This window comes from Streptopelia decaocto (genome assembly GCF_964273445.1).
Source record: "Streptopelia decaocto genome assembly, chromosome: 1".
Classification (NCBI taxonomy): Eukaryota; Metazoa; Chordata; class Aves; order Columbiformes; family Columbidae; genus Streptopelia; species Streptopelia decaocto.
Genome location: NC_138663.1, coordinates 191,150,302 through 191,177,902, shown reverse-complemented (window position 1 = coordinate 191,177,902; position 27,601 = coordinate 191,150,302). Strand labels below are relative to the sequence as shown.

At 39.1% G+C, this 27,601-nt stretch overlaps 1 protein-coding gene across 1 annotated transcript in view; it reads right to left on the bottom strand.

Moving 5' to 3' along the window:
* Nucleotides 1-21,015, bottom strand: part of MTMR6 (myotubularin related protein 6) — a 28,368-nt gene extending 7,353 nt beyond the window's left edge. Inside the window, exons 1-13 of the mRNA XM_082044698.1 lie at nt 20,915-21,015; nt 16,075-16,191; nt 14,028-14,190; nt 12,843-13,000; nt 11,507-11,635; nt 10,281-10,415; nt 8,968-9,100; nt 4,344-4,453; nt 3,152-3,277; nt 2,203-2,252; nt 1,223-1,423; nt 339-473; nt 137-263 (exon numbers count right to left, since the gene is read on the bottom strand). Of these exons, the coding sequence (XP_081900824.1) occupies nt 137-263; nt 339-473; nt 1,223-1,423; nt 2,203-2,252; nt 3,152-3,277; nt 4,344-4,453; nt 8,968-9,100; nt 10,281-10,415; nt 11,507-11,635; nt 12,843-13,000; nt 14,028-14,190; nt 16,075-16,191; nt 20,915-20,938 (1,608 nt within the window). The 5' untranslated portion in view covers nt 20,939-21,015. The remainder of the gene's footprint in view (nt 1-136; nt 264-338; nt 474-1,222; nt 1,424-2,202; nt 2,253-3,151; nt 3,278-4,343; nt 4,454-8,967; nt 9,101-10,280; nt 10,416-11,506; nt 11,636-12,842; nt 13,001-14,027; nt 14,191-16,074; nt 16,192-20,914) is intronic.
* Nucleotides 21,016-27,601: the final 6,586 nt, after the last annotated feature.

Below are 27,601 nucleotides of genomic sequence, written 5' to 3'. Positions count from 1 at the left end.
GAAAGTCAAAGTCAATATTACACAGATCAAGTGTTATGCCATACAGTAGTGATGTTCATACAAAAGCAGCCCTATTAGACTATAAATGTAACTTTGAACAAGTCACAAATAAGTACATTTATTTTGCAATACTTACAGCTTCCAGTTCTTTAACGTCTTCCTCCAGCTGTTTATTTTGTTCGTTCATGTTCACTATAAGATTGAGTATAGATTGCCTGGGATGCATACTTCGATCAAACTGATGGTACATATTTCTCCAGAACCTGTAGGCAGGAGACACTTTTAACTATGCATGATAAAGAACCAAAGAAAAGATACTGTATGTAATTCAAACTTACTTAAAATTGAATGATGCAGTATTAGGCTCCAAAAGAGTTAGTTCTGGAGAAAAATCTGGATTATATAGAGGATTACGGTATTTCTTTTGTTCATTCAGAAGGAATGGCCATAAGGAATAAGTCTTCTCTTTCACTCTTAAGGCAAAAAGAGATTACAGTCAAGACACTGAGCACCAGCAAAAACCAGAAACTGTTCAACTCAACATAATAAACCCATCCTAACTTTTGGCAAATAAGCTACCAGAAATAGTTATAAATCTTAAATTAAAAGCTTTTAGTAATACCTTCTTCCTGGCATATGCTAATGTCAAGCAGAACTATCAGTTTTAGAAATACTAGTGTTTATGCTGTGCAAGCTTTGCATAGTTGCAATAAATGCTTTTAAAATACAGTTTGAGACAGAGATGAATTGATGAAAACTTTACATAAGTATTAATAGCTCTAACTGACAGTAATCAGTCTTGAGCAGGCAAGAATTTTAAAGTTACCTAAAAATAGATTGGGGGACAGAATGAGGTGATGCTTCCAAACTTAAGCCTACACATTTTTAGGAAAAAAAAAAAAAAAGAAAAACCACACACAACAAAACAAAACCCACACACCACACCACAAACCAACACCACAACACCAAACAGAAAAGAAGGTAGAAACAAGCCTTAACTTTCCCTATGAAAAATAAGCATGGGGTTTTCTCCGAGAATTAGAAAGACTGTCTTCAATGTACAAAAGCATGACAAGCACTGCTGTTCCCTGATGCAGTTCAATATCATTTTCAGTACTACCAGTCTTGTCTCTATTTCTATTCAGAGCCTAAAATAAAGAAGACTGACAGGAGTTCTTAGTCTGTTAGAATAAACAAGACACATTACAATACATCTGCTTACTTTAGTTCTTCTCGCTCTTTTTGGCAGTTTCCAAGGAAGTTACCAAACTGGCATGAATGGACGTGTTCATGGATCTGAAGGAGGAAGGCTTCGTTGTACTCAAAGGCTTGTGGAAACTGCTCGGTCAAATTCCACACACTTTCTAAAAACTGGGTGAACACTGGTGAGATCTCTTTTGGATCACCATCCAACTGACAACACCTGAAAAAGATTCCATAAACAGACTGAAACTGGTCTAAGTTTAAAAAAAGTCTTAGTTGCACTTGTTTTTAAACCACAGCACATTAACTTGACACTAGCTTTGGTCTGGAGATTAAGTACCTAACTTTGAAAACTGGGGCAATTTTTGAATAGAAATAAGTCTATATTTAACCTGTCTTTCTGACTTGTAAGTAATCACATCTGTATTCAGTACAGAAAAGCAACATAAGACAGTTAAATTCCTTTGTGTCTATTACATCCATAGTCAACATTTGGAGTACAGGAGCTAAGCGCAATTTTGTAAGCAGTAAATAGCAGCAAGGCTATCGTCATAGCTGGCGATAGGCAGATCAAGGGAAAAACTGAACTCTTAACATACACTTCTTCTAAATGTAGGCTTGACTTTGTCATTAACAGTAAACACAAATGCAAACTCATTTTTTAAAGATTCCAAAACTGTTTTATATTCGCTAAATAGCTGGGATGTAGCTTTACATTGGTTTTGCATCGTCTATGCATACATGCAGACTGAGATGCAGTTACTGACTTCTGAGAGTTGGGCACCAGTAGCACTAGAAATTTGTGTCTATAATATAAATCAATTATCCAATAGGTATTTGAATAAAAAGCAAAACACAAAATACATTGTCTACTGAAAATAGCTTGCTCATTGCAAAATTTCTAGCAACACTGCAGCAGTTGAACATCTACAAGTTGTCTTTAAGAACCCTTAGTTCAGTTCACGGTACACATTTTACTGTATTGGAAGAATGAACTACCTGTCAGAGAACTTGTGCCCAAAGGAGATCCAGTCTTTCTCTATCAAGACCTAGAAGGTAAAACCAAACAAAAATCTCAAAATGTTATTCAGTCTTACATCTGTAGCATTAACCCCACAGGTTATTGATATATTGTATTTTAAATCTGAGTCAAACTACAGTAGGAGCAACTACTCGTGACTTGGTAGTTCCTTTATTTTCTTGGAAGTCTTTAATGAGATTCCCAAAGTGGTGAGGACTAAAAAACCAAAAAGATGAAATTACTTCCCTAAAGATTATACACATTCTCCCTATTCACCAGAAACAAATCCTCTTCTAATTCCTCCTCAGTTTCATTTTCACTGCTTGTAATATTTGTGGTAGTTGGTTGTAACCAATACATAAAATTAATTTTATGTATTGGTTATCTTTCAAGAGTTCCCATAGTACCTTGTACAGTCACTGCAAAACACTATTTTACAGCTCTAAAATTTGGAGTAATAATACCAAAACTCCTCTCTATAGAAAGACAAAGAAATTTAGGTTGCTTAAATAGCTTCAGGCCTCTGTCACTGGGGCTGTTGTCATTGTTAGATTTTGATGTTGATTTTGGGACAAGTGACAAACAGTTGCTATGATTTTGTACATTTATTGTCTCACATAAGCACTTTGGAATCCTTACATTTCATAGGTAAGGGGTGTTTTTTGATGCAAAAGTCAATCATTGCTTTAGGCACCCTGCAGAAATGTTGCAATCTGCTATTTGCATTTCTGTTTTTTAGATTTTATATAAATGGTTCTTCCCAGGAGCAAAGTATTTCTAAAAGAGCGATGTATCAGTAGACTGCAAATCTTATATTTGTAACTACAAAAAGCAAGTATCAGTAAGTATACACTGCTCACTTTCACACAAACATTTTACATCCTTTGTTTCCCAAGGAACAACACAGCAATGCAAGAGCTCACTTACCATGAATCCTTTGATTGTTCTGTAGTAGGAATCTAGTAAGAGAGCTCCAAGAGAACACACTTGGGAAGTCCTATCCCAGCCATCTGAGCAGTGCACCAATACGCTCGCACTCTCAACTGCTATTGCCTGCAAAACAGTTGTTCCTTAGTGAATGTTCTACTCTAGACAGAAATCAAAATTTGGTAAATAAATACAAAAGGTATGCTTTTCCTAAACTCACAGCACAGATGATTTTATTTTAACAAAGCCAGAAAAAATGTTTATTATAAAGAAAGTATTTGATACTATCAGAAAACTAGGAATTTCTCGCCATGGAAAATATAGAAAATTTCTTAAAAATAAAAGAAATTCCACTACCACCTTTGCATAAGGTAACAAGAACATCTAGAGTGGTTACCAGTTCTCTTTCTACCCCTTGTAAAACTAAACTTATAAAAACCCCTTGCAAATGCATAATAAGAAAGAAGTAGACTATATACTACAGACCAAACATGCTAAAACAAACCAGTTCAAACGCATGACTAAAGATACCCACTTGTTCATCATTATACTACACAAAAGTTAAGGACTAGGGAACACTTATTAGCTTCAGCTAAGAATTAACATCCTGTTAGTCCAAGTATTTTTGAGAGTCAGCTTCAGGAGAATCAGCCACTTTAAAATTAACTCCATTATTTCACCTAGTAAAAACAACAGATCCAGGTTTTTTTTCTTCACCCAGCCTCCCTCAGGTCAAGCCCTTGGCTTCACAGGTGCCAGGCAAAGGCAACTGTTCCTCTGAAGTCTTCATGAAGAGCCCCATTTCCTTGCCAGATGAAGTCAGCACAGCCAATTACATTTCTCTGCAATTAGCACCCCTGGAGTTCAGGTTTTTGGTATACACTAAACAATGGTTTGCTTCATCCACCTCCAAACTGGTTACACCTTTCATAAATACTTAAAAGAACCAGGGTGCATAAGAATCCCTTTATGTCCCAACAGCATTTAAAACAATCCCAAAACATTAGCTGGCATATTTAACATCTCCAGTCATAAAGAAATATGCAATACTTACATCTGATATGCTGTTTTATCAGTTTATGCTAAGTATCTACTTCTAAAAAGGTCAGAGTTTTACACAACATAATATTAAAGTATGATTTTGCCTGGTAGCAAGCCAACTTGCCATCAAACAAAGCAGCATTCAAGTTACCTTAACTAGGAAGACAGCAGCATCCAACACAGCTTTGATATGACGCAACCAACCAGAACTCTCCAAACCAGACAAGAAGTCATTGACAGACAAATCCTTTGTGCCACAGACTGAAAGAAACCAAGAGTTAGAAAGCCTTAAGCATTTGCAGCTACCTATACCCTGCAATAGAGAAAAAAGGAATAATTGTATATTGTTTCTAGTGCCCTATGCTGTAAGCTTATTAGAAATCCTTCAAAAGCCACCACTAAAATAGTTGAGAGGGGTACTACAACGTGCTTTCCAAAGTTCAACTCTATAGAACTACTCTTGTCATTCATGGTTACTGTAACATCTTTGTCTTTTTGACAAAATAACATTCAAAGCAAATACACTGGTTATCCCCAACAGGGAACCTTACCCTCACCTTACCAAGGAAGGCAATGCAAATGCCAAAAGCTTACCAGAAATACTTAAAAATTACAACTACTAGTAGGATGTGGCTGCATCCAAACAATACAAACAGTTCAGAGAAGTTAGACAGCCAGAGTTTCTTCACCTTCTCCACTCTGCTAAGAAGAATAAAGCGAGTGCAGTACAAGGACATGGTGATAAACTGAAAACCATTGATATTTTTTCTGCCTCCAGAACTGACATACTACAATTCCAGCTCTGATCTCTACCATTCTTCCCTGGTATACTTTGATCCTGCAACAATAATGCCAATTGAGAGGGCAGGGAAGAACCCAAGTTAAAGGAAAGCTGCCTTGCAGTGTAACAGCAAGGGGTATAGATGTAGACTGAAAGTTTCTCACACAGACACCAGTTCACAAATAAGACAGATAACCTGGTTCATGTATGATTTTGAGTAGCAACTCACACAGTAACATTGCTGTCCAAACGTGACAAACTTCTGGCAATAAAAAAGAAATAGCTGAAGTTATGCCAGCCAGCAACAATGTGTGATTCTAAGAGAGGATACCCAAGGTTGCCATCTACAAAAATACCTCCTCCTGCCACAGCAGAAGCCTATATCTATCAAGCTAGCACACTCCAAATGAAAATAAAAAGGCTCTGCAGCTGAAAGCTGTCAGTGGGGATATTCATACAGCAACTGCAAAATAATCTTTATCTTCAAATATGGGAGGAAGTGAGTCAGCAGGAAAGGCAGAGAACAAAATTCACAAAGTCATTCTGTGAAGCAGTTTCATGTTCAGTCAAGTACCTTGATGTAACAAAGGCTATAAACTCCTAAAGCACTGCCTCATGGAGCTTTTCTTTACCTGCACTGCACGATTCCCAGCTTTCAGCCACACAAGTTTTGATATACTGTCCACTGCTCAGGAAGAGTCATGGTGGCAGTTGCTGCTGAACTGGCAGAGATAATTCAGACTTCCAAATAAGTATTACAGCACCTTTTCTAAAGCTGCTAGATCTCTGTCATCTAGAAAAAGAGTTTGCAAGCCATAGCACCATGAGGCAACGAAATATTAAGAAATCCCTGGATCCCAGACCTAACTGTAAAGGTGAGTCTAAGTATCAGTAAAAGCAGTAAAGGTTAAGCTAGTCTTTCCAGGAGATAGCGTTGTTAGGCAAGAGTTCTCCTTCTAGAAGGTCTGCCACATGGAGGAAATCAGCTGAGACCTTGATCCTTTCAGCCAACTCACACTCTCTCTACACCAGTGGTTCCACACACTTATTTGACCACAACAGTACACAAACAGGTCCACTGCTCTGTAGTAAAGAAACAAAAAATATTGAAATATCTGGAAAGTCAAACGTCAGCAGGGAAGGGACTGGACAGACAAGACGATGTCTAGAGGCACTACTCATGGCCACTCACTCCTATATTCTCTAGCTTATGGTTTAAAGCATAAACTTGCAGCTAGAAAATAAACAGGCTTCCAGCCCTCAGTTGGTTTTCACCCAGATACTGCTGTCAAAATCCGCTTTTGATCAGAATTTTCAGCTTGGTAGAAATATTTCACACTGCTATTTGCCCCTTCTAACTAGTTTTTTTTTTTTAATAAACTAAAGCAAAGAACACAGATGTTGAGCCCAAAGAATTAAGACAGACATTTTTATACTACTTAGTGACAAAATAAAGAAATTGCACTGACACTGTTTTGACACTAATATGCTGAAAGAATAATTTCCAGTCCCTTATGGACTCAGAAGGAGTCAAAGATTATTTATGTTACCACCAAGATGTTTAGCTACTTCACAATCATTCAGGATAGCTTTGGCTATATGCATCCCATCATAAATGCACGCCCCACATGCATCTAAGCCCCTAAACCTCAACGTTGCATTGCATTGCTTGATTGCCTCAGGCAGCTCAAGAGGTGACTAAAACCTTCTGATTGAAACACAGTTGGCTAGAGGCAGAGATTGCTTTTAATAACAAATAAACAACCCTCCATCCCCCATATATACACTCAACAAAAGCCACAAAAAAACCCTTTAATTAACACACTTCCATCACCAAAATATATGCACCAACTATAGCAGAAATTATTGAGCCTTTTCCTCAAATATTTCCCACAGAAATGCTGTTTCTTGACATAGGCAAAACCCTTTTGCTTATCAGAGTTCAACCTTTTTTGACATATAATACTATATTTTTTAAATATATAAACCCTGGACTTCAATACCACAGCTACAAACGTAGTCTATGTGTAGATTCTTCCATTAGTGTTACATAGATGGGCAGTCTGTCCATCAGGGGAGCAGAGTCATCATGTCCACACTGAAGAAAACCATTTTACAAAAGTTTAGTTTCACTGCAAGCAAGATATTTAAACACCAGCTGAATCAGAGATGAAAAATAGACTGTAAATCACCCTGGTATGCTCCATGGCATAATCCCATTACAAAAGGATGTTGGGAAGGTTTATGTCTCACATTCTGCTTGCAAATGGAATTGTTTGATTCTGAAGGAAATTAGGAAGATGGACAAATTGCCTAGGAGTAGGATACATGCTGAAGAAGGAATAACAGTTGTTTGTTATAAATAAAACTAAGGACAGTCTCAGTCACAACAGCTTTTGAAAGAACAGGGTCACAGGTATCACATTCCTGATTGAAGAACACTCAGTTCAGCACATGGAGGGGAAGCTGGTACACAGAAGTTCAATGGCACTTTCCTCATTTTAAGCTATAAACCATTTCCATAGCACTTCCTTCCTGATCACCCCACTGATGGAACATTTCTACAGGGGTCTGAAGAGTAAATTATCGCATACCTCCTGAAATTTAAATAGTCCTTCCTAGCAAGAACTCCATCTCCCTAGAGATGCTTCTACTTCTGGACTAGGATTCGACAAAACTCTATTGAATTATACAGACTGAACAGAGGTAAAACAACTGTGTTCATTTACCCCAAAACCTGATCCAGAGAACAAGTATAGACATTACATATGATTTTGTTTTAGTTCTCCATACAAGGAAAAACTATAACATATTTCATCCTTAATGAAAGCTGCAGAAACATATTTGCTAACATGGTAATAATCCTACTATTGGTAGAATGCTAAGCCAAATGAAAGGAATAGGAAGTCTGTGAAGCTGAAGTGTGATGCACACACTTCTGCAGCAGAAGGCCTCTTAAAAAAACAAAAAGAAGATTTACTGGCTAGTTTTCTGGAACTGAAGAAGATATTAATGAAAGAAATAATGATTATCCTAAATTTTAAAAAAGGCTCATGCTACTGTTCCTTCCCTTCAATAAAGCATATGCAAGAATAACCACAAAAACACATTATCAAGGCTCAACGGTATTCCACACAATGTGCCTGAAGACAGGCTAGCAGCAGATACTGACTTAATGAGAGTGAAGGAAGATTATATCACCAGTCTAAGATTTCTTGACCAATGTAGCCAGAATGTCTTTATCAAAATAGTCTTCCATACAAGTGTAAGCCTTCTCCGTGACTGGAAATATTTGTGTATTTCTACAAGGCGAGCACTCATACGTATCGTTTATTGGGTGTGGAAGCCTGACTTCTGCCGCTGTAATCTCACTATTAATACTCCACAAAGTATCTTAAATCTGTTTTCAGCTGTTTACCTAAACAAAACATTAACAGAAATATTTAAACTTCTACCTCTCCATTTTCATGGTGAAGTGGTTTGCTTTTTCCCCTGCCCCCCTCTCCACAAACTCTAAGATGTAACTACAAGCACAGAAGCAGCTCACCAGGCTGAAGAGGTAGAGTTTGGTACAGACCATGTGCTTACTGAGAATTCTGTGGAGCTAATTGCTGCTTGAAGAAACAGTATTCTATTTATTAAACTGTATGTACAGAGACACTCTTTTGTGCATTTATATTACAAATGTGTATACATACATGTGTACTTAGAGAACACAAAAGTCTTTCCCACAAGCCACTGACATACTAACCAAGTTCATCCAAGACATATGTGCCACTCAGTTTTCTTTAAAACAACTCCATTCATTGGGTTTACAGTTCAAAGGTAAAGGTTTAAGGTAATTCACTACCAGAGAGCACAAGCAGCTGGTAATAAATACAGCTGGTATAAAATATAGAAATATCAATAGAGTTTGTGTAAGCTATTATTAAAGACTTCAGTGAAATATTTATCCTATTTTCATATATGCTGTTAAGGTACATTTAGAACATACCTTCCAGAAGTTTTTGCAAGCTGGATCTCATTACATGAATATTCTCAATGCCAACAAACTGGAATCTAATGTTAGAGTAGTTGTCTTCATTCTCATAGCCCTTCCCAGCAGCTCTGTTTGCAATTGCATTAAGCTTAAAAAGGCAAAATAAAAATACTGAAAAACAGTACTTGAAATAAAAATCTCAAATTAAGAAACAAAAGTAACGCAATTTCAGTGGAATACACTGGGGAAAAAAAAAAAAACACACAAGAGCACATACTGTGTACAGATTCTAATAAATTAACAGTTCGTGGCAAATCAACTTGAAAGCATTCACGTGTAAGAAAGGTATGGTACATAAAAAGCAACGTATTTAGAGTTGACATATCTGAATGACACATTTAATAATTTAATTATTTCCTATTGTCTTCTCCATCTTCCCACCAGCAAACCTTTACTTGTTTTCAAACATTTCTGATCAAAGACACTACAAAGCAATTAACCTAAAAAGGAAAGAGTAAGACCCAGACCTAAGCACTTTCCAGGCATCCTAAAAATGGCAATTCTGGGGGCAAGAAGCCAATAAATTGTTGCAGCTATAAAAATTACAATTATAAAAACCCCACAATTGGCTCAGTTCCAGTCTATCAGACCGACCTACTGTTGAACCCTGCTCAAAGTAAGTACAGATCCTACAGCGTAGGATTTTCATTTTACATCCTTATTTTCCAGCTTCTATGCTCAGAGATTGGGTGAAATGAATACTAACTTAAACACAGAAGGTCTAAAGAGTAGAAGTTACTCCACACATTCCAATGCAGGTCAAAAACCCACTAGAATTCAATTTAATTAGACAGTGATGAAGTACAACCTCAGAAGGCTACAACAGAATTTCCCCTGCTGTTTCCTGGCTAAGACAGACAACAATAGCAGTTTTCACAGAACATCTACATAGAACACAGCACTCCCATTCTTAAAGAAACTCCAAAACAGCTCACTATTTCATTAATTTAATTTCAAACAGTTACAATGACTTGGATAGCACTGAACTATTCACTTCTCAACTATGTTTTAAGTATATTTTTTAAGTACACCTCCTCCAAAGTTTACTAGCATATTTGGTGAGTTCTAGCTGAACTGTGAGAGGGGTTCGACTTCTTTAAGAAAGCAAGAAATTAAATGCCTGAATAGAGAGGCCTCACCTTACCTTTGAAGGACATTTTTGCTCATGATGGAGTAATATTTAACTCCTTTTTTTTCAGAATTACACTGTATCTGTGTACTCTAATGTTCAGGAAGAAAGGCTTATCTGTAGAGTCTGAAGTACACACCTTTGGCCTGGTGTCCATGACATACATGTAGCGGTTTGAAGGATTTGCTTTACTGATGGCTTGCAACATGTGTTCATCTTCCAGGCACCTGGCACTGAAACCTGAGAGAGGCTGACTGCATCTGCAGATTGCAGCCTATCATAAAGAACAAAAAACAAGTTACCATCAGTTTAATCCTTGCAGTTGAAATGCTTTGCATAATTCTAAAAAGACACTGAAACAAATTGTTTCATTTGGCAGATAACAGCACTAAGCTGAAAAAAGCTCAGGTGTTCCAACTTCAAGCACATCACCCAAGATCTTCAAACATGGTACCTAAAAGTTAAATCTAAAGGTTTAACAAAATATTTTTTTTCCAGTTTATCTACACAGGCAAGATGCCAGTTTACATAACGGACTTTGCTCAAGTATAAAAACGTCACAAAAGTATAGGCTGGAGAAAATACACTTCAGGAAAGCATGTTACTGTCCTGGCATAAAATTAATTATAGTTGGCTTTACTACTGAAAGTATGATTTTATTATTGCAAGTATAATATGCAATTGTCTGGTATAATTTTCATCGTATCATTTTCAACAATATGTTATATTTCAGAAGGTATCAAGTGCATCTTCCAAATGGTAATTATCTTCAAATGCATTTAATAGCTTAACATTCATTCTTCATACATTTCTCAACTCAGCAAGGTGACAATGCTCCTCTCCCTTCAAAGACACCCCTGAGCCGAGACAGGCAGATACTGCTTCACACCACTCCCTACCAAACCCTGCAAAATCTTATTTCTTTCTCAAGTTCTTTTTACCTTGCAAATTTCTCCTTAAAGAATCAGCTCTCTTCTTTTGGTGTTTTGTTTGTTTGTGTTTTGGTTAGGGTTTTTGGTTTTGATTTGGGTTTTTTTTTAAAACCCCCATTTTGACCTGACAGATTTTATTCTTGATACATCAAGGAAGACAGATCACTTGACAAAAAACTGCCTTCAGTTATCTTAAGGTGAGTTTCCAAAAGCTTTAAGAGATTCAACTGATTACTTAAAGAATTCTTTTAAACTAGCTTAGCTTAGTTCAGCATCCTGTTAGACACCACTGGTGTCAGCTCTATTTAAGGTTATCATGAGTTATATCATTCATACAAGCCACTGTACTTACTTCCTTACCCACCCTAAACTACTGCCAAGTGTTGAGAAATAGTTTTCAGTGCATTTGCATTAAGAGGAAGACACACTATACCTCTTTGTTTTTATGATAATACGACAACACTGGGAATCTTCCTTTGCTTCTGAACTTGGAGCTACCAACAATTATAGGTTTGCTTGCAGTTACAGGAACATAAAGTTCTCTAGGATAGGTTTCACAAATCTGCAAGACAGAGATACACAAAAAGAATTTCATGTACAAGGCACAAATCCTATACAAGTTCTATTGCATCCAATTTAAGAGATGTTAGGTGAAATAAGAGAAAGGATAATTGCTAATGTGTTTCTCTATATACATATAAATAGCTCAGAAGAGGAGGCAAGCCACGGATAAATAAGTACAAATTGGTACCCAAGTTATACAAGCAAGCACTGCTATACTAGCATTTACCTCTCCAGAATGCAGCTCTTCAGGAAAAACGCTAAGAATGTGTTTCCAATAAAATAATGAAATTATTCCCCTCATTTTTTGTATTTGCAGACTACAAAGTAAGATGAAATCTAATCTGTGAATCAGCTGCACCACTACAGCCAACATTGCAAATAGTAAAGTAGGATCCTTCTCAGTTAAGAGGGAAAAAAGCTGCAGAGCACCACAGTTGCTGGGGCTGGGCTTCAAACAGGTAAGTATACTCTAGAAACAATCTGAAAGACATGCATCCATGCCAATATACTCTCTCAATGAAGCTTTGGAAAAAATCTTCAATTAGAAAGTTATGGGATTGCACACTGATGAAAGAGTTAACACTCTCCACCTGCAAGTTTTCGCTTATGCTGTAAGCTAAGTGACTTCATAGTATCATTTTGGTCGGAAGAGATCTTTAAGATCATAGAGTCCAACTGTTACCCTGGCACTGCCAAGTCCACCCCTAAACTATGTCCCCAAGAACCTCATCTACACATCCTTTAAACACCTCCAGGGATGGTAACCCAACCACTTCCCTGGGCAGTCTGTTCCAATGCCTGACAACCCTTTCAGTGAAGACGTTTTTCTTCATATACAATCTGAGCCTTCTTCTGGTGCAACTTGAGGCCACTTCCTCTTTTCCTATTGCGTGTTACATGGGAAAAGAGACAGGTGCCCCATACTACAACCTCCTTTGAGGTAGCTGTAGAGAGTGATAAGGTCTCCCCTCAGCCTCCTTTTCTCCAGGCTAAACAAACTTAGTTCCCTCAGCCACTCTTCAAAAGACCTGTGCTCCAGACCCTTCAGTAGCTTCATTACCCTTCTTTGGACACACTCCAGCACCTCAATGTCCTTCTTGTAGTCAGTTTACTTCATAGTATTAGACTGTTTTCTATAGGACTAGAGTCAGATGATAAAGCAGAAACAAATGCAAAACAAGACACGTTTCAATTACCACGCTTACCTTATAATCACGATTTGCATCGGACAACTGCCAGTTAGCATTTGGCACTCCCATTCTCTTATATTCTTCTGATAGATCGATGAGTTCCCAACCTTTGACTCGCTCAGTTTCTTTTTGTTTTGGATTATAGGAGAAGGCATACAGTTCTTCATATTTTGCTAAAAAGGTAAAGAAAATGACTAAGTAATGAGTTATCCCCAAAAATGCCTAAGTGAAGAAAGGTAGCACAGTTGACAACTCTTGAAATAGCCCAAATTGCAGAGAAAGTTTCAGGCTTCAAAATTCTCAGAAGCAAGACTAAATAGATACTTGACACTCTTGCAGTATTTATTCTGCAACTATCATACAGTTAACTGATACAATTAGATATTTAGTTAAAGGTAGGTTATCAGAGCTTTCTCAAGTGTCCTTGACCTATTTCAGCAGGGACATTTCTAAAGCCACGAAGGCAAAGCAGAAGTCAGAATATGAAGACAGACAAAACTAAACATGACTAAAGGCAGAATTGTTAGAAGACTTCACAAGAGCTCAAAGAACAAATTATTTTTGGATGTAAGTACAGAATTTTATGTCTACTAACCTTTAAAGGCAATACGCGTTAAAGCTTTCTGTAAAGCAAAAGCGCTTTCAAAATATTTTGTTTTTCATAATACCCTAGTCACATCACACATGACAACATTTTACATTGTTATAAACACAAAGCAGAAAATAGAAAAGATCATACATACTATGTGACAAGAGCATCTTGTAAAGCTGAATTAGTATTGCTATATTAGCATCAAAACTTAGAGCTAAGTTTTGAAACTGAATGAAATCAGTAATAAGGCAGTATTTGCTTAGTAGCAATTTATCTGTGGAACACACCAGTTAAGAAAGACTAAACACACTTATATTCACAATTTCAGGGATAAAATTAAAAATACACACAAAAAAATAACCCCAGGAATCTCACATTCTGTTAGCAAATATCAGTGACCTACAAAAGCCAGATGACACATCTTCTGAATTTGTATGCAGGTTAATACTTAATCATTAAAATTCTTTTATGTATCAAATCCATTTAAAAGACTTCCACATAATGCATGTTTTAACAAAATAGAAAAATCATAGATTTCCCCCCCGCGCCTCCTACCAACTTGCAATCCATGCATGTACTGCAAAGTCTTTTATAGTTATAAGTATTACCTGTTCTTGACAGCTGAAGCAAAGAGTTATAAATGTCATGACAATCTCTCTCCCTGGGAATGACAAAGTGAACTATCCTGAAGTTCTTGCACTGGATGACAAGGGGGCAGCCAAAAGTAGTCAAGGGAAGTTTCTCCACCACAGCGATGTGATGATGTAATATCTGTGGCACACAATAACTCACATCATAAGTAGGCTGATGAAAAATGAGGACAGCATACTATTTACAAGAGCACATACAGGACATTAAGTGATGCTGAATATGTATTTTGACTAATTTGGTCAATCAGTTATAAAAATAAATGCATTTAGAAGAAGAAACCCAAGACAGGCGTTTTGGTCAGGATACCATGATTTGTCAAAATTTATTCTCTTCCTTCACATTTTGAAGTGTTACCTAATGTTTGTAAGGAACAGCAAATATCGTAAATGCAAAAGTGAGAAGTTAAACCCCACTACAGTTGTTCACTCCTAGAACTTTGCTAATCAACAAGCATACATCTAACTTTTTTAAGGATCTACAGGAACATACTTCAGAATTTTCAGGCAAAATAAAGCAAGTCAGGGAAAGCAACTCAATGTATGAAAGATACAGAAGATGCTGAAGATTTTAGAATTCCAGTATTTAACATCTACTGAACGAACAGGAGACAGGAAAAACATCTCCTGTGTTACCCACTGTGTTATGTAGACATGACAGTCTAACTAAATGCCTTTCAACCACTTTAACAGCAAACTGTCACAGTAATGAATATACAACAGCTCTCCATAGATGCATCTGCGTGGCAAATCTACACAAAATTTAGGAGAATACATGGGAAGGTAACAGTTGTTCAACCATGGGAAGAAAGCCACAGATGCCTTACCTCAACTGAACAAGATGTTCTTGATAGCACTTCAATTACCTCCCTGAAGCAATCATCTCCTTTTAAATATTGATCAGAATCAGACATCTGAAAACTGTGCTGCCAAATATGCATTTACAAAGACTATATCTTAGAGACATTATCATAATTATACTTGGCATTTGCATTATCATCACAAAAATGCAGTAGTATAGGTTTAATTTGGGGGGAAATTGAACCTTCTATCATAGTGCACAAGTAATGCTTCCAAATCATGTTCTCCCCAGTAAGCCATTTTGTATGAAAGGATACCAGTTTGGTTTGTACAAAATTGCACAGTGTATCCAAGAACAAATCACAGGAAAATAACTTTTACTGAAAGCACCATGAGGTTTCTAGGAAGATAATGAGGATACAGGATTAAGTGTAATCCCGAAAAATGTACTTAGAGAAAAAAAAAAGATAACCACACCCAAGGAAATGAGACTTCACCCTGGACGGTGACAGACTTAAGGCACTGAACTCAGGTAGCTGGGCTAGAGTGGAAGCCAGAACTCCATGTTCACATGAGTGACACCAGGGCACTGAGCAGAAAAACTAACAGGAATTGCTGCACTAGCCAACTTTGATTGTACAACATTGGTAGTGGTGACCAAGAAGCTGTAGCCCCTTCTCAATTATTTTATTCCAGACATGAACACTTGGGAAGAAACAACTGCTTACTACTCTGAAAAAGGGCACAGGATCTCCAATGTCACCAAAACCTGGATCTTTGGATTTTGCTTTCTCATTTAACCTATGCAGGATCTAAATACAATGTAAGTTAACACAGAAATTCTAAACCTGATGCTTAAACTATTTAGAAGTCTCCTGCTTCTGCCTCTGAACTGCAGTGGAAGTCAGTTGGTTAAAGAAAACAACCACATTCACTCAGCAATGTAAGTGAAGGTTATAGAAGAAATTGCAGCAGCTTGAAAACAAGTGAACATTTTCAACACTACCTGATTTCAACTGCAGCAGTGTCATGCAAGAATACAATCTGCAAATCATTAACTTATTATGGTACCATGAACAAGGAGAACATGTAGTATAACTTATACCTTGGATTAACATTTTAGTAAACAAATTCAACCTTAGATCAGGAAGAACAAATGCATCTGAAGAACCTATGCTTTTGAGCCACAAGTATTCTTTATCCTTACCCAAGTTTCTCTCTGGCTTGAATCTATGAATAACAGATGAGTTGCTGTGAGGTACAGTGTTCCCGTCACTGACTTATTGCTCATGCTGAACCTATCTAGCAATTTCACTTGTTCCACCTGTAAGAAAAAGAAGGGAGGGGGAACAAAATTAATGGGGTTTTTTGCAGAACTTGGAATCCTAACTTCAAAAGCTTTGTCAGTTTGTGCAATGATTTTGAAAGTGGTAGACAACATAACACAGCACACAAGGCCATTCAGGCCAAACTATTAAGAACACACTGGTGGTCACATAAGCTTTGAGAAGACTGACTAGTTAAAATATGCTGTTTCAATACAAAAGTGCATAATGAAGGTACAAGGTTAGGCTCATCAGAATACTTACTCGATATACATAGCTACTACGGTTATTTATTAGTAAACTTGATACCCTGATTTTTCTTAAAAAAAAAAAAAACAAACAAAAAAAAACAGTAAGAACAACGAATTACTAAGCTTTTAGACTGCATCCCCAAAGTAGAGCAAACACACACACTAACAATTTCCTGTTACTGAGATGCCAGCACTGAATTAAAAGCTGATCTCAGCAGCATGCTTCGTCAGCTGTTTGCAGACTCAAAGCTATAAAGATTATGCCCTCCTGACTTCACTTTTAGGTATCTATTGTCTTTTATATCATCTCCAACTTTAAAAATTCAGATCATCGTAACTTCACCTCAATCAAAATAAATTCTAATTAAGTGCACGTGTTATAATTATAACAATCTCCTAGGAATTGAAGGATTGTGCTGGCATTTGGATCAGATATTTCAATCTTGAGTCTTGCAAGGGCAGCTTCCTCCTCCTGAATAACATTAACACTTATCTCAATCCTATGGAAAAACATTTCAAATACAGTGATTTCTAGATACCCTGAATTTTCTCTGCTGCTCATAATTTCATGAGCTCCACAGTTTGCTGTATTTAAAGCAAACATTACATGATTTTGTGTGCAGCAAGAGGAAAGGAAAACTGAATGCCTTATCTCCTTTTTCTTGGCAGCACTGCCTCATTAGCACCAAGTTAAGGCTCGTATACTTGCGGCTTGATGCTACTGCCACTGAATACACGGCAGAACTCCAAAGTCTTCCACACCAGCAACACCAACACCTAGAAGGGGTGACTAGAAGAGCCCACATCTACCATATCGATGTTCAGCTGCTTACTTCATATGTACAAACTTACTCGTCTACTAAAACCACATATAAAGCACTAAAATTTGCCTTTTCAATTCAGGTATTTCTTATAATATAGGAAGGCCTAATTTTGTGTTTGAAAGTTAGAAAAGCAATTTAATACATATAAAATTCTAGATTTCAGTTTAGAAAGAAAAAAAAGAAACCTACATGTGTCAGTACCTCAAAAAACATTAAGATGTGACCAGCACAGTATCAGTGCTCAGATACAGAGTTGCATAAATCAATATAGCACAGCCAAAACAGATAATTCATTTTAGGCAGTTCTGCAGCAGCAACTGCTCAGTATCTGCCACTGTACCTCCCCAGCAAACAGAGAAGGACATAGAAACTGTTCCAGTTTTGTCACAGTAACTAACAATATCCTGCATGCTAATTTACATGCTTCTCCACATCACAAAAGATGTGTTCTCAAAGCTGTATGTCTACCTTAGATGAAGACAGGTATTAGTGCTCCAGCTTCCTCTTACATAGGTGGTCTTCGACAATACTGAAAGCTAAATGCTTCACATACTTTTCTTAAAGACAACTGAAATATAATTTAGATACAGCCTCCAGAGATGGCATGTTCATTTAAACTTGACTCAACCAGCTCTAATTGGGTCTCAGCAAAACAGACACTTTTCTTTGCTTTTTCATTGCAGAGTTTGGCAAATCCTTGGTTACAAAAAACTGGTCAATTAGCAGTTTTAAAGATAATGTGTTCACAGATTAAGAGACTGAAGACTGCTATTGAGTTTTAGTATATCTGTAAAAAAGAGATCATTTAAGTAGTCAACAGTGATATTCTGACAGTAGCTAGCACTAACAAATCAGGGAGATTTTAAACCAATAAGAATTTCAACAGCTACCTCAATAGAGTATTTACAGTGAAAGCATCACCAGACAGTTTATGAGAACTAGGAGTTGCTGATTAAAGGAGAGATTTAAAAAAATAAAACAAACCAACAAAAAACCCAAACAACAACAACAAAACCAACCACACAAATAAGTGTTTCAATATAGCTGACAAGTTGGAACAGAAAGGAAGGCTGAAACTATAGCTCTGAAGTCTTGCATTAAAAAAAGCTGAAGAAAAATTAAACCAAGACAAAAACAATTACAGTATATCATTCAAAGACCCTTTTATTACAACCTTGTATGGCATTCACTGAAATCAAAAGGAGTTTTCCCTTCTATCTTCAGTAGAGATGGAAATTTTCACTAAACCAGATTTGACTTAAAAGATACAAGCAGACTTGACTGAAGGAGCTCCAATATTTTCCACTAAGCTTTGCTTTAAAATATTTTAAGAACATCTTAGTTCTAAAGCTTCACTGCAAAACCATAATATTCTTATATGTAATTTCCCCCCAACACCACTTATGATATATTGTAAAGTGGTTTTCATCATTTGTTGTTATTTAAGTACACATTGGCAAACAGAAGTTTGGGGTTTTTTTAAGTTTACTTCACTTCTTCATTCAATGTAAACCTGCTGAACAGTTTAATATCACAAAAAGCTAAATTTGATTTCAGGTAGTGGTGCTGACCATTCCAAGACAATTTTAACCCCAATATTTCCAGCAAACTGAAGTTTGAGAGGGAATAAACCTTATTTCATCACCTTCTCCTAGGACTGACAGCTTCCCTGAACAGCAATTAATTTGTGCAAGACTGCATTGTTATTTCAAGCTTATTTCACTATTGCTTTAATAAAACAAATTGAAACAAACAAACAAAATGCTGTTAGTTTGGAAGAAGTAGATATGTTTCAAAACAGCTGGAATGAGATCCAACTTGAACCTATACATGCACTGAACTTGTAAGGCCCACAGTGAAGCTGTAGTTTTCTTGCTTTATATAACTGTAATACCCATAATTACTACCATCTAGCATATATGCATTTTAATCCACCCAGATATTCAATAAACCAATAGCTCACAAAAAGCTAAGCAAACATCACAGTTATAACCAAAACCTTATGCTACTTCTAGCCACCAAACTGTTATTTTTTTAAATGGATTTTTTTTTTGTATGAATTATGAAAACAATTGCTTTAAGTAGTAAGGCTTGTATCTTACAAGTTGTGTTCAGAGCTTGTTTCTCTCCTCGGTCATTAGTACATGAAGTATTTTTTTCCTAGCAGGTGCCCAAAAACATGCAAAAACACAATCACTTGCAAATGCCAAGAAGTCAGTGACCTGTAGCCTTTCTAGTCTCAATTTCGGGTTTGAAACTTAAACAGCTACTGAGATCACCAAGACACTTTGGTTTTAGTCTGGTTTTTATTTTGAAATTAGCTATTGACTGTAAACAATAAAACATTCAGTTCCAAAAAAAGTAGTTTTGTGTTTATAAGTAAATAGGCTGATAAAGAAACCTCATCTCCAACCTGTCAGCTTGGTGCAAGATTATTCCATCCAGTAAACCAAAGTGTCACTAACAGTAGCTTCAACAGAGACCTTCCTCCTGTTTCATATATACACACACAAATATATATGAAAAATAGAACCAGTCATACACATTTTATATAAAATTATATAAAATATGTAAAAGATATTACACCCCCAAATTAAAAGCTTGTTCCTTTATATAATTATTTGTTATAAATCTACTGTTTGGAGACAAAACATGACCACTCTTTTTCTCCAGAGATCTATAAATCCAGGTTGAAGTCAGACTGCCAGAGAACTGATGATTTGACTATTTCCAGGACACAACAGAGAGAGGTAGCTTTTTTCAGCAGACCTTGCAGTCAGGGCTGAGGAGCAAGGTGAGAAAAATACTGTTGGAAATGTTATCCTATAAAAGCTGTAACTTTAAAAACTTTAAAATTATTTTCAAAACTAATAAAGACTTAAATAAATCTCTATTTTACATCTTCATTATAGAGAACAAACTAACAAATTAAAAATTAAAAAAAAAAATCAAAAAAGTCTAAAATGTCAACTGCAGCCTAGCTAGTTTGAGTGGCCTAACACACTGCACATATACTGATACGTTTGCATTCCTAACAACACACACCAGAATCCTTAAAAGGAAGAAAAAAACAAAACAAAAACAAAACAGTGTTGTTTTTTACAACTGATTTGCCTCCAAAGCTAGAAGAAGCTGCAGAGAACCGCACCCCGAGCATAAAACCCGGCTACAACCCGCTCCCAGCCGGCTGCTCTTGCTCCTGCCCCACAACCCCGGCCACACCCGCACAGCCCTTCCCGCCTCCCCGATCTCAGCTGACGGTTCACTCCCGCGCGGCGGCACGCACGGGGCTCCCCACGGGAGTCTTACCCCTTCCAGGCCCTCGGCTCGGAGGGGGCTCAGCCGAGAAGCGCCCCAGGCCGGCCCTGCCCACCAGGAACAGCCTGAGCCGGGAACCGCCCGAGCCAGACAGCCCCATCGCCCGCCCCTCGGGCGCCCGTGGCCACCCCGAGCTGAAAGCACCAGCTACAAAATGGAAGGAGGAAAAGAAGGACAACATCACCCCGGCCCTCAGCTGACAGCAGCGGGGCAGGGACTGCCGAGCCAAACAGGCCCTCCACGCCCCGCAGCTCCCGGCGCAGCACCGGCAATGCTGCCGCTCCTCTGCTGGCCGCCCCGCCCGGCAGAGGAAGGCTGAAGCAGGATACCTTGGTGGTGCGGATGTGCTCCATAGCGGGACCCCTCAGCCACTGCGGCCGGTGGCCACCGCCCGCCCTGATGTTGCCGGGGCGGCCGTCACCTGGAAACGCTTCCGGGGCGGGGCGGACGCTGGGGCGGGGCGAAGCAAGGAGCTGCCGCCCTACAGCGCCCCCTACAGACGGGTGGGCGACACTAGGTCTCCGCCGCATTATGGGCAGAGCGCATGCGCGATGGGGAGAACCCAGGCGCAGGGAGGCGGTGCCATGTCCGGGGGCGGCGGAGGGGCGGCCGCTGTGGCGAGTGTCAGGCTGTGGCCGTCGGGACGGGCTGGCAGGGAAACCCGGCCACGCTGTGTCCCGCAGTGCTCTACAGAAGAGTCTTCTCGAGTCTCGCAAACGGGGAGACTCCTGAAAGAGTGTCCTTTTTGTTGTAGTATCACAAAGTCACAGAGGGGCTGAGGTGGGAAGGAGCCTCTGGAGGTGATACCGAAAATTCGGGGAAAAGCACTGTTTTGAAAGTGTTAAAAAACAGGCACTTTCATTACACCACACCAGATGCCTGGAGGATTGTTCCTCTAATCGTGATTCGCACTTCTTGGTATTTATGACATATACCTATTGCATATTCATTTATTTCTACCACTTAGTTAAAATGCATTAAACATAAATTACTTACATAACCCCGCCTTTTACTGGAAGTCCACCTTTGGTATTCGAGTGTCTTCATCGGGGTCTCTGGCGGTCCCCGGTGGTCCTCACAGCCTGGTGCCCTCCGGTGTCAGCTTCTTGACCTAATTTCTTGAGCATGCATATTGTTATTTTGTGCTGCTACTCAACAAAAGATATGTAGCTCTTTTTTCAATTAGTGGAATATTCTGCTTTCCCAGCTTGCAAGCCAAGGACATCCTGCTTTGCTTCATGTCCAGTCTCTAAAGAGCTATTGTTTCTCTGTTAGGTTTCTGTTACATTATGCCTGGTCATGCTACGTTATGCCTAGGGGTTTCTAAAAGATTTTTGTTCCTCTTATCAGAGGTATCTGGTCCAATTCCCTGTTTAAGCAAGGCCACCCAGAGCCAGTTGCCTAGGACCATGTCCAGGCAGCTTTTCAATATCACCAAGGACGGCGACTCCACCACTTCTCTGGGTAACTTGTTAAGCGCTTGGTTACTCTTACAGTAAGAGTTTCCTGATGTTCAGGCAGAGCTTCCTGTGTTTCAGCTTGTGCCGATGGCCTCTGGTCCTGTCACTGGGCACTACTGGAAAGACTCTGGCTCCATCCTCTTTGCATCCTCCCCTCAGGTATTTATATATATTTATAAGATTCCCCTGAGCCTTTTCTTCTCTAGGCTGAACAGTCCCAGCCCTCTCAGCCTTTCCTCAGAGGAGAGGTGCTCCAGTCAAGTACACAAAGGTGTGGCCTCACCAGTGCTGAGTAGAGGGGAAGGATCCCCTCCCTTGACCTGCTGGCAATACTGCCTGATGCAGCCCAAGGTGCCATTCACCTTCTTTGCATCAAGGGTCAGTTGCTGGCTGATGCTCAACTTGGCATCTGTCAGGACCCCCATGTCCTTTTTGGACAAGCTGCTTTCTTGTTGGGTGACCCTGAACATATATCTTGTACCTGGGGTTGTTTCTGCACCGGTGCAGGACTTTGCACTTTTCCTTGTTGAACTTCATGAGGTTCCTGTCAGCCCATTTCTCCAGCCTGTCGAGGTCCTTCTGGATGGCAGCACAACCCTCTGGCATACCAGCCACTCCTCCCAGTTGGGTGTCTTCAGCAAATGTGCTGAGGGTGCACTCTGCCCCATCATCCAGGTCATTAGTGAAGATGTTAAACAGGACTGGACCCACTATTGACCCCTGGGTCCCTACTGGCCTCCAGCTAGGCTTTGTGCCGCGGATCACCTCCCTGTGGGCTGTTCAGACAGGCTTCAATCCACCTCACTGCCCATCCAACCCATCCAACCCACTGCCCATCAACAGCATCTCCGTGGGGAACTTCTGGGAGACTATGTCAAAGGCCTTACTGAAGTAAGAACTGGTAAAGTGTGTTTGAGCAGTTTAGAGTTTTATGCTGTACAAGAACGAAGTAACAGCTGCACAGTGCAATGACTCATCCGTGTCATAGTTGTGTGGGTGCTGGTGCATAAAAATCCTGCGTGTGCTGTACAGTAGTTAAGAGACATCATAAAATTTAGCTTAAAGGTTGCAGAATGGGCTGTATGTCCTCCTGTTTTCATTATTATTATCTAAATTAGAAACAAGTAGGCCAGTTTTTTTTACAAAATGAGCCTCTTGTACTAATCTACAGACTTAATGCTCTTGAAGTTTTTGAGCAGTGACATTCATAGACTGTCACCAGTTGTTAAAATCATACTACAAAGGCATCACCCTTTACTTGACAGGTCGCCTTTTCCTGTTATGCCAATGTATCTTGTCACTTCATGGCCTGTCAGATCAGAAGAATTTATTGACAAATGGTTCTGTGGAAGTCACTCCATTTAACATTTCACACTTTTGTGGCTTTCATGTCTTTAAGATGTTCAAAGATAGGCACGGGTGTGCAATATGTAAGTAAATATGGACTAAACATCAACAATTACATATAACTATATGCCTGGAGCTCTGCCTTGTATAAAGGACAGCAATCCAGTCACAGATCACTAATCCCAAAGATGTTATCTTTTCAGTGGATAACATCTGTCAGCCATCCGTACTCTGCAGCAGTCACAGCACTGAGCAGCAGAACGCAGAGGATTTTGTGTTGTTTGGAGTGTTTTGAGAAACTCCAGAGGTAACTGTATAAAACCTTTCATAGCACTATGAGTCATCTAGACTATGAGGTAGATTTTTAAAAGTCTAGTAATGCCTTCTCCTGAGCAAATGTGGCGTGTAGGATACTCTGAGAAACTACCCTGCTGTGGAGGGGTCTTGATAGATAAAGACCTGTTGCTGAATTAGTCAGGCTCAAAGGAATCTCAAGGCCTCTTCGAGAAGCTGAGAACAGAGTCTGCTGTGAGAAAGAGGGGCGTTCCTCAATCAGCGGGGTCCTGGCGTGGCGTGAATCATCGGACATATCATCAGTGAGACTCCAGAGCACGGGCAGCCCACGATACTCATTTAGCGAATCCATGCTTGGAGCGTGGACGCGTGATTAGAATATAGTTACGTATATGGAGACTTGTTTCTGTAATAAATGGCTTAGCGTGATTCACATTGAATCGACTGGTTTTGCTAAGTCCTTATCTCGCTCTAACAAATGGTGACCCCGACGTGATACTCTGAACGGCGTACCACTGAAGTTGGGGAAAAGCCCTAGAGCGGCCCAGCCGGAGGCGGATCAGCTGGACTGAAAACCGGGCGGAGGGTAAGGACGCTCCGCGTTAATTGAAGAAGTCACCGTAAAGGGTGAGCGGCTGGGAGCGGGAGGAGGGGAGAGTGAAGTTATGGGGCAAAATAAATCCTTTGAGGAAGAAGCCATAGTTAAACTCCTCCTGCCTATTCTCTCTATGAGAGGACTTAAATAAGAAGAAAGTAACATATGCAGACTATTAATTCGGTACAGAATTAATGGCTACCCGGGAGAAAATGAGAAGGCTTTTAAACGTTAACTTTGGAATGATAAAGGGCAGAAATTATGGAATAAGGTCAACAATGGAGATGATAAAGAAAATAAGTCATTAGTTACTACATAGAAGCTTAAAATTTCCACCTTAAAAGACTTTAAGGCCGAGCGGGCTACCGTTGCCAGAATTTTTCCAGCGTTGCAGCCTGATAACAAACCTAAAAATGACTGTGAAGTTTACCCGGATCGTGTTTTTTGACCCCCTCCCCACTCCATCCCCCGTTGTGCCGTCCCCCCGATGATACAGCAGTCTGGGGCGGGGGGAGGAAAAATGCCGAGCGGGTGGCCTCCTGTACCGTCATCTAACCCTGGTGAGAACAGCAAGTCCAGAGGATTGGAGTCAGACAACTTGCTCAAAGAACCTGTGACAGATGAGAATGCTAAAGTCGTAAACAAGTGTACTATCAGTCCTTTTACCAATTTTACCAATCTGCTTTTACTGTCTTCCAACCCTCTAACTCCTACGAAAGAGCAGAAGGAGTCGCCGGATGAGAACTGGGCAAAAGAACTGTGAAATGTAACAGCTATAGATCATTTAGGACAGAACAATGTGGATTCTTTGAAAGGGGCAGGTATCCCACAACTCCTGGAAGAGACACTAATTGACACACTGCAACTACAGACACAATAAATTTCTGAAATCCTGAGGTAGTCAACAGATCTTGCATATCAAGCTATGAGAGAGGTGTCTGAAACCAACAAAACAGCCAAATAATTTGCAACTGTTAATCAGGGTCCCAATGAGAATTACATGCAATTTATTGACTATCTTCAAGAGGCCATCAGTAAGCAGGTTGAAAACTTAGAAGCTAAGGAAGCACGAGTGTTGAGATTAGCAGTAGAGAATCTAATGTTTGCTATCAACATGTTATTTGCAAGTTTTACAGTACATATTATGTGCTCCTGTGTATTGCCTCTCTGAAAATCAAGCAGCTTGTCAGGAATGTGAGTTGTTTTCAAGCAGACCTGTGCGTTCCCCCCTCCTCCCCTCCCCTTCACCCCCCCTCCCTCCCTCCCTCCCTGTTCTAAAGGTTTTTACTTGCAAGATGGGGTCAGGAATAATTGTTTTCAGTTGTGTTCCTAAAAAATCACTATTGGGAGGTGTTTTAAAACTTGGGAAAGCACTCGGAATTATAAGGAATGAAGATCTTGTTAAATATTGAAATCAGTGTTGGCTGCTAAGTGTCCAGAGAATAGAATCTTGTTGCAATTAATGTTGTTTTTGAGGCCAGCAGAGCAGGACAAAATAAATCTCTACAAGAAATCATTAAATCATTTCAGACAGTTTTACAGGCAGGGCGATTTGAACTTCAACAAGCTGAGAGAGTTAACTGATAACACACAGGTCACAAAACTTGTTAAAGTCTGCAAGATTCTTTCCTTATTAACCTGTTTTCTTTGTGGGTATCTGTTTAAGTATGTTGCAATTTTGGTAGGTCTGTGCTATATGGTACGATAAGTTCACAGTCTGTTAAATCATGAGACTCCGTTGACTCAAAATGTGCATTTTGTGATAATTCAGAAGATCATGAGTAATTTAGTTCTTTACTGCGTGAATGTGATCGTAAAATTTTGCGTGTGGTAGCTGTTATTTTTCTCTCCAGCATGCTAGCTTTATTCCAGCATTCAGACTTGCGCAACTCTGTGACAGGCTGTCTCTCATGTCGGTGCACTAAATTTGGCTTTTTCGTATGCACATCAAGTAAAGAATCCAGGTTTTGGAATAACAGTTGTAGCGCACCAGATGAGACACTGAAAACAAAACAAAGCAAAAAAGATGGCCTTGCTCAGTCCGGCGGGGGGGCTGATGGAGCTTCAGCGCGCGCTGACTCTTTTTGTCAGGGAGACCCAGAGGTACCTCCACCTGGCTGAGCAGTAGGCAGCCCAAAGGTGCAATGCAAAAATTGAGATATTGTCTTAAATTAGTGTGACTGTGATCCATCTGCATATTTGAACTGGGTATTTGGTTTTCACATCTGAGCTCAGTATTTTGGTTTGCATATTCATATTTGGTACCAAAAGAATCTTTTCTGGGGAGATAATTACAAAATGGGAACCGGTTCCACTGCTAAAATTCCACCTTGCTCCCCCTTAGGATGCATCCTTACACATTAGAGTAATTGCTTATATTGTTAGAAAAGCATTTAAATTGTTAAAATGCTATGATAAATGTGAATTTAGAAGAGGTTGTATTTAAAAGTTGCTAGAATATTAACTGATTTAGATTTAAGAAAATAGAATAATGGATTGATGTTTATTATACTGGTTTATACTGTTTTTTGACATCTCTAAATTGTAAAAGGTAAATGGAGCTAAGGAATGTAACTATTGTTGAGCTACTTGAAATTGCATATAAAGTGTATTATGGCTGGAATGAAATGGGAAAACAAAAGACCAAAACATCCCAGGCCTGTGTGCAGCTCATTGTAACTGAGAAGTTTCCCAGAGCCTCCCACTTCGTACCAGCCATTATGCCAGCTGCGTGACCTTGGTTATCTCTAAACTGCAGCACGAAGAGAAAGAAAAACAAAAATGGAAAAACCTGGCTGCCTGCTTTTAAAGCAGTGAAAGGGGGGTTTTCTCTCCCCCCTACTGCAGCGATGTAATACTGAATGGAGCAGTCCGAGGGTGAAGTTTAAAGGCATCCTTAGCAGACCCATAGTTCTAATGAAACTGGAAAATTAAACCAAAAATTTGTTGATAGACTTATTCTGTGGTAATTAGTTGTAAGAGACTTCTTAGTAAATTCACCATGCTAGCTTTTGAGGTCATGGGAAAGAACGAAAGAAAGGCCATTTTTTGAGACCAATAGAATGCCAAATTTGGAACAAAGTTTTAATACATAAATTCTTATAGTTGCCAGAAAGTCCTATACCTCTCTTAGGTTAAGATTTGTTAAGTAAATTAAGCTCAAATAACGTTTTCTGAGAATTCTGTTTAGTTGCATGGCCTACAAGAAGCTGCTGGGATGGTGCAGATCTGCTTGCTGCAAGTGAGAAATCTCCAAGGAAATCTCAAATGCTGTATTTCCACTAGTATTAACAGCCAATGTTTCGATAAAGCAAATTCTA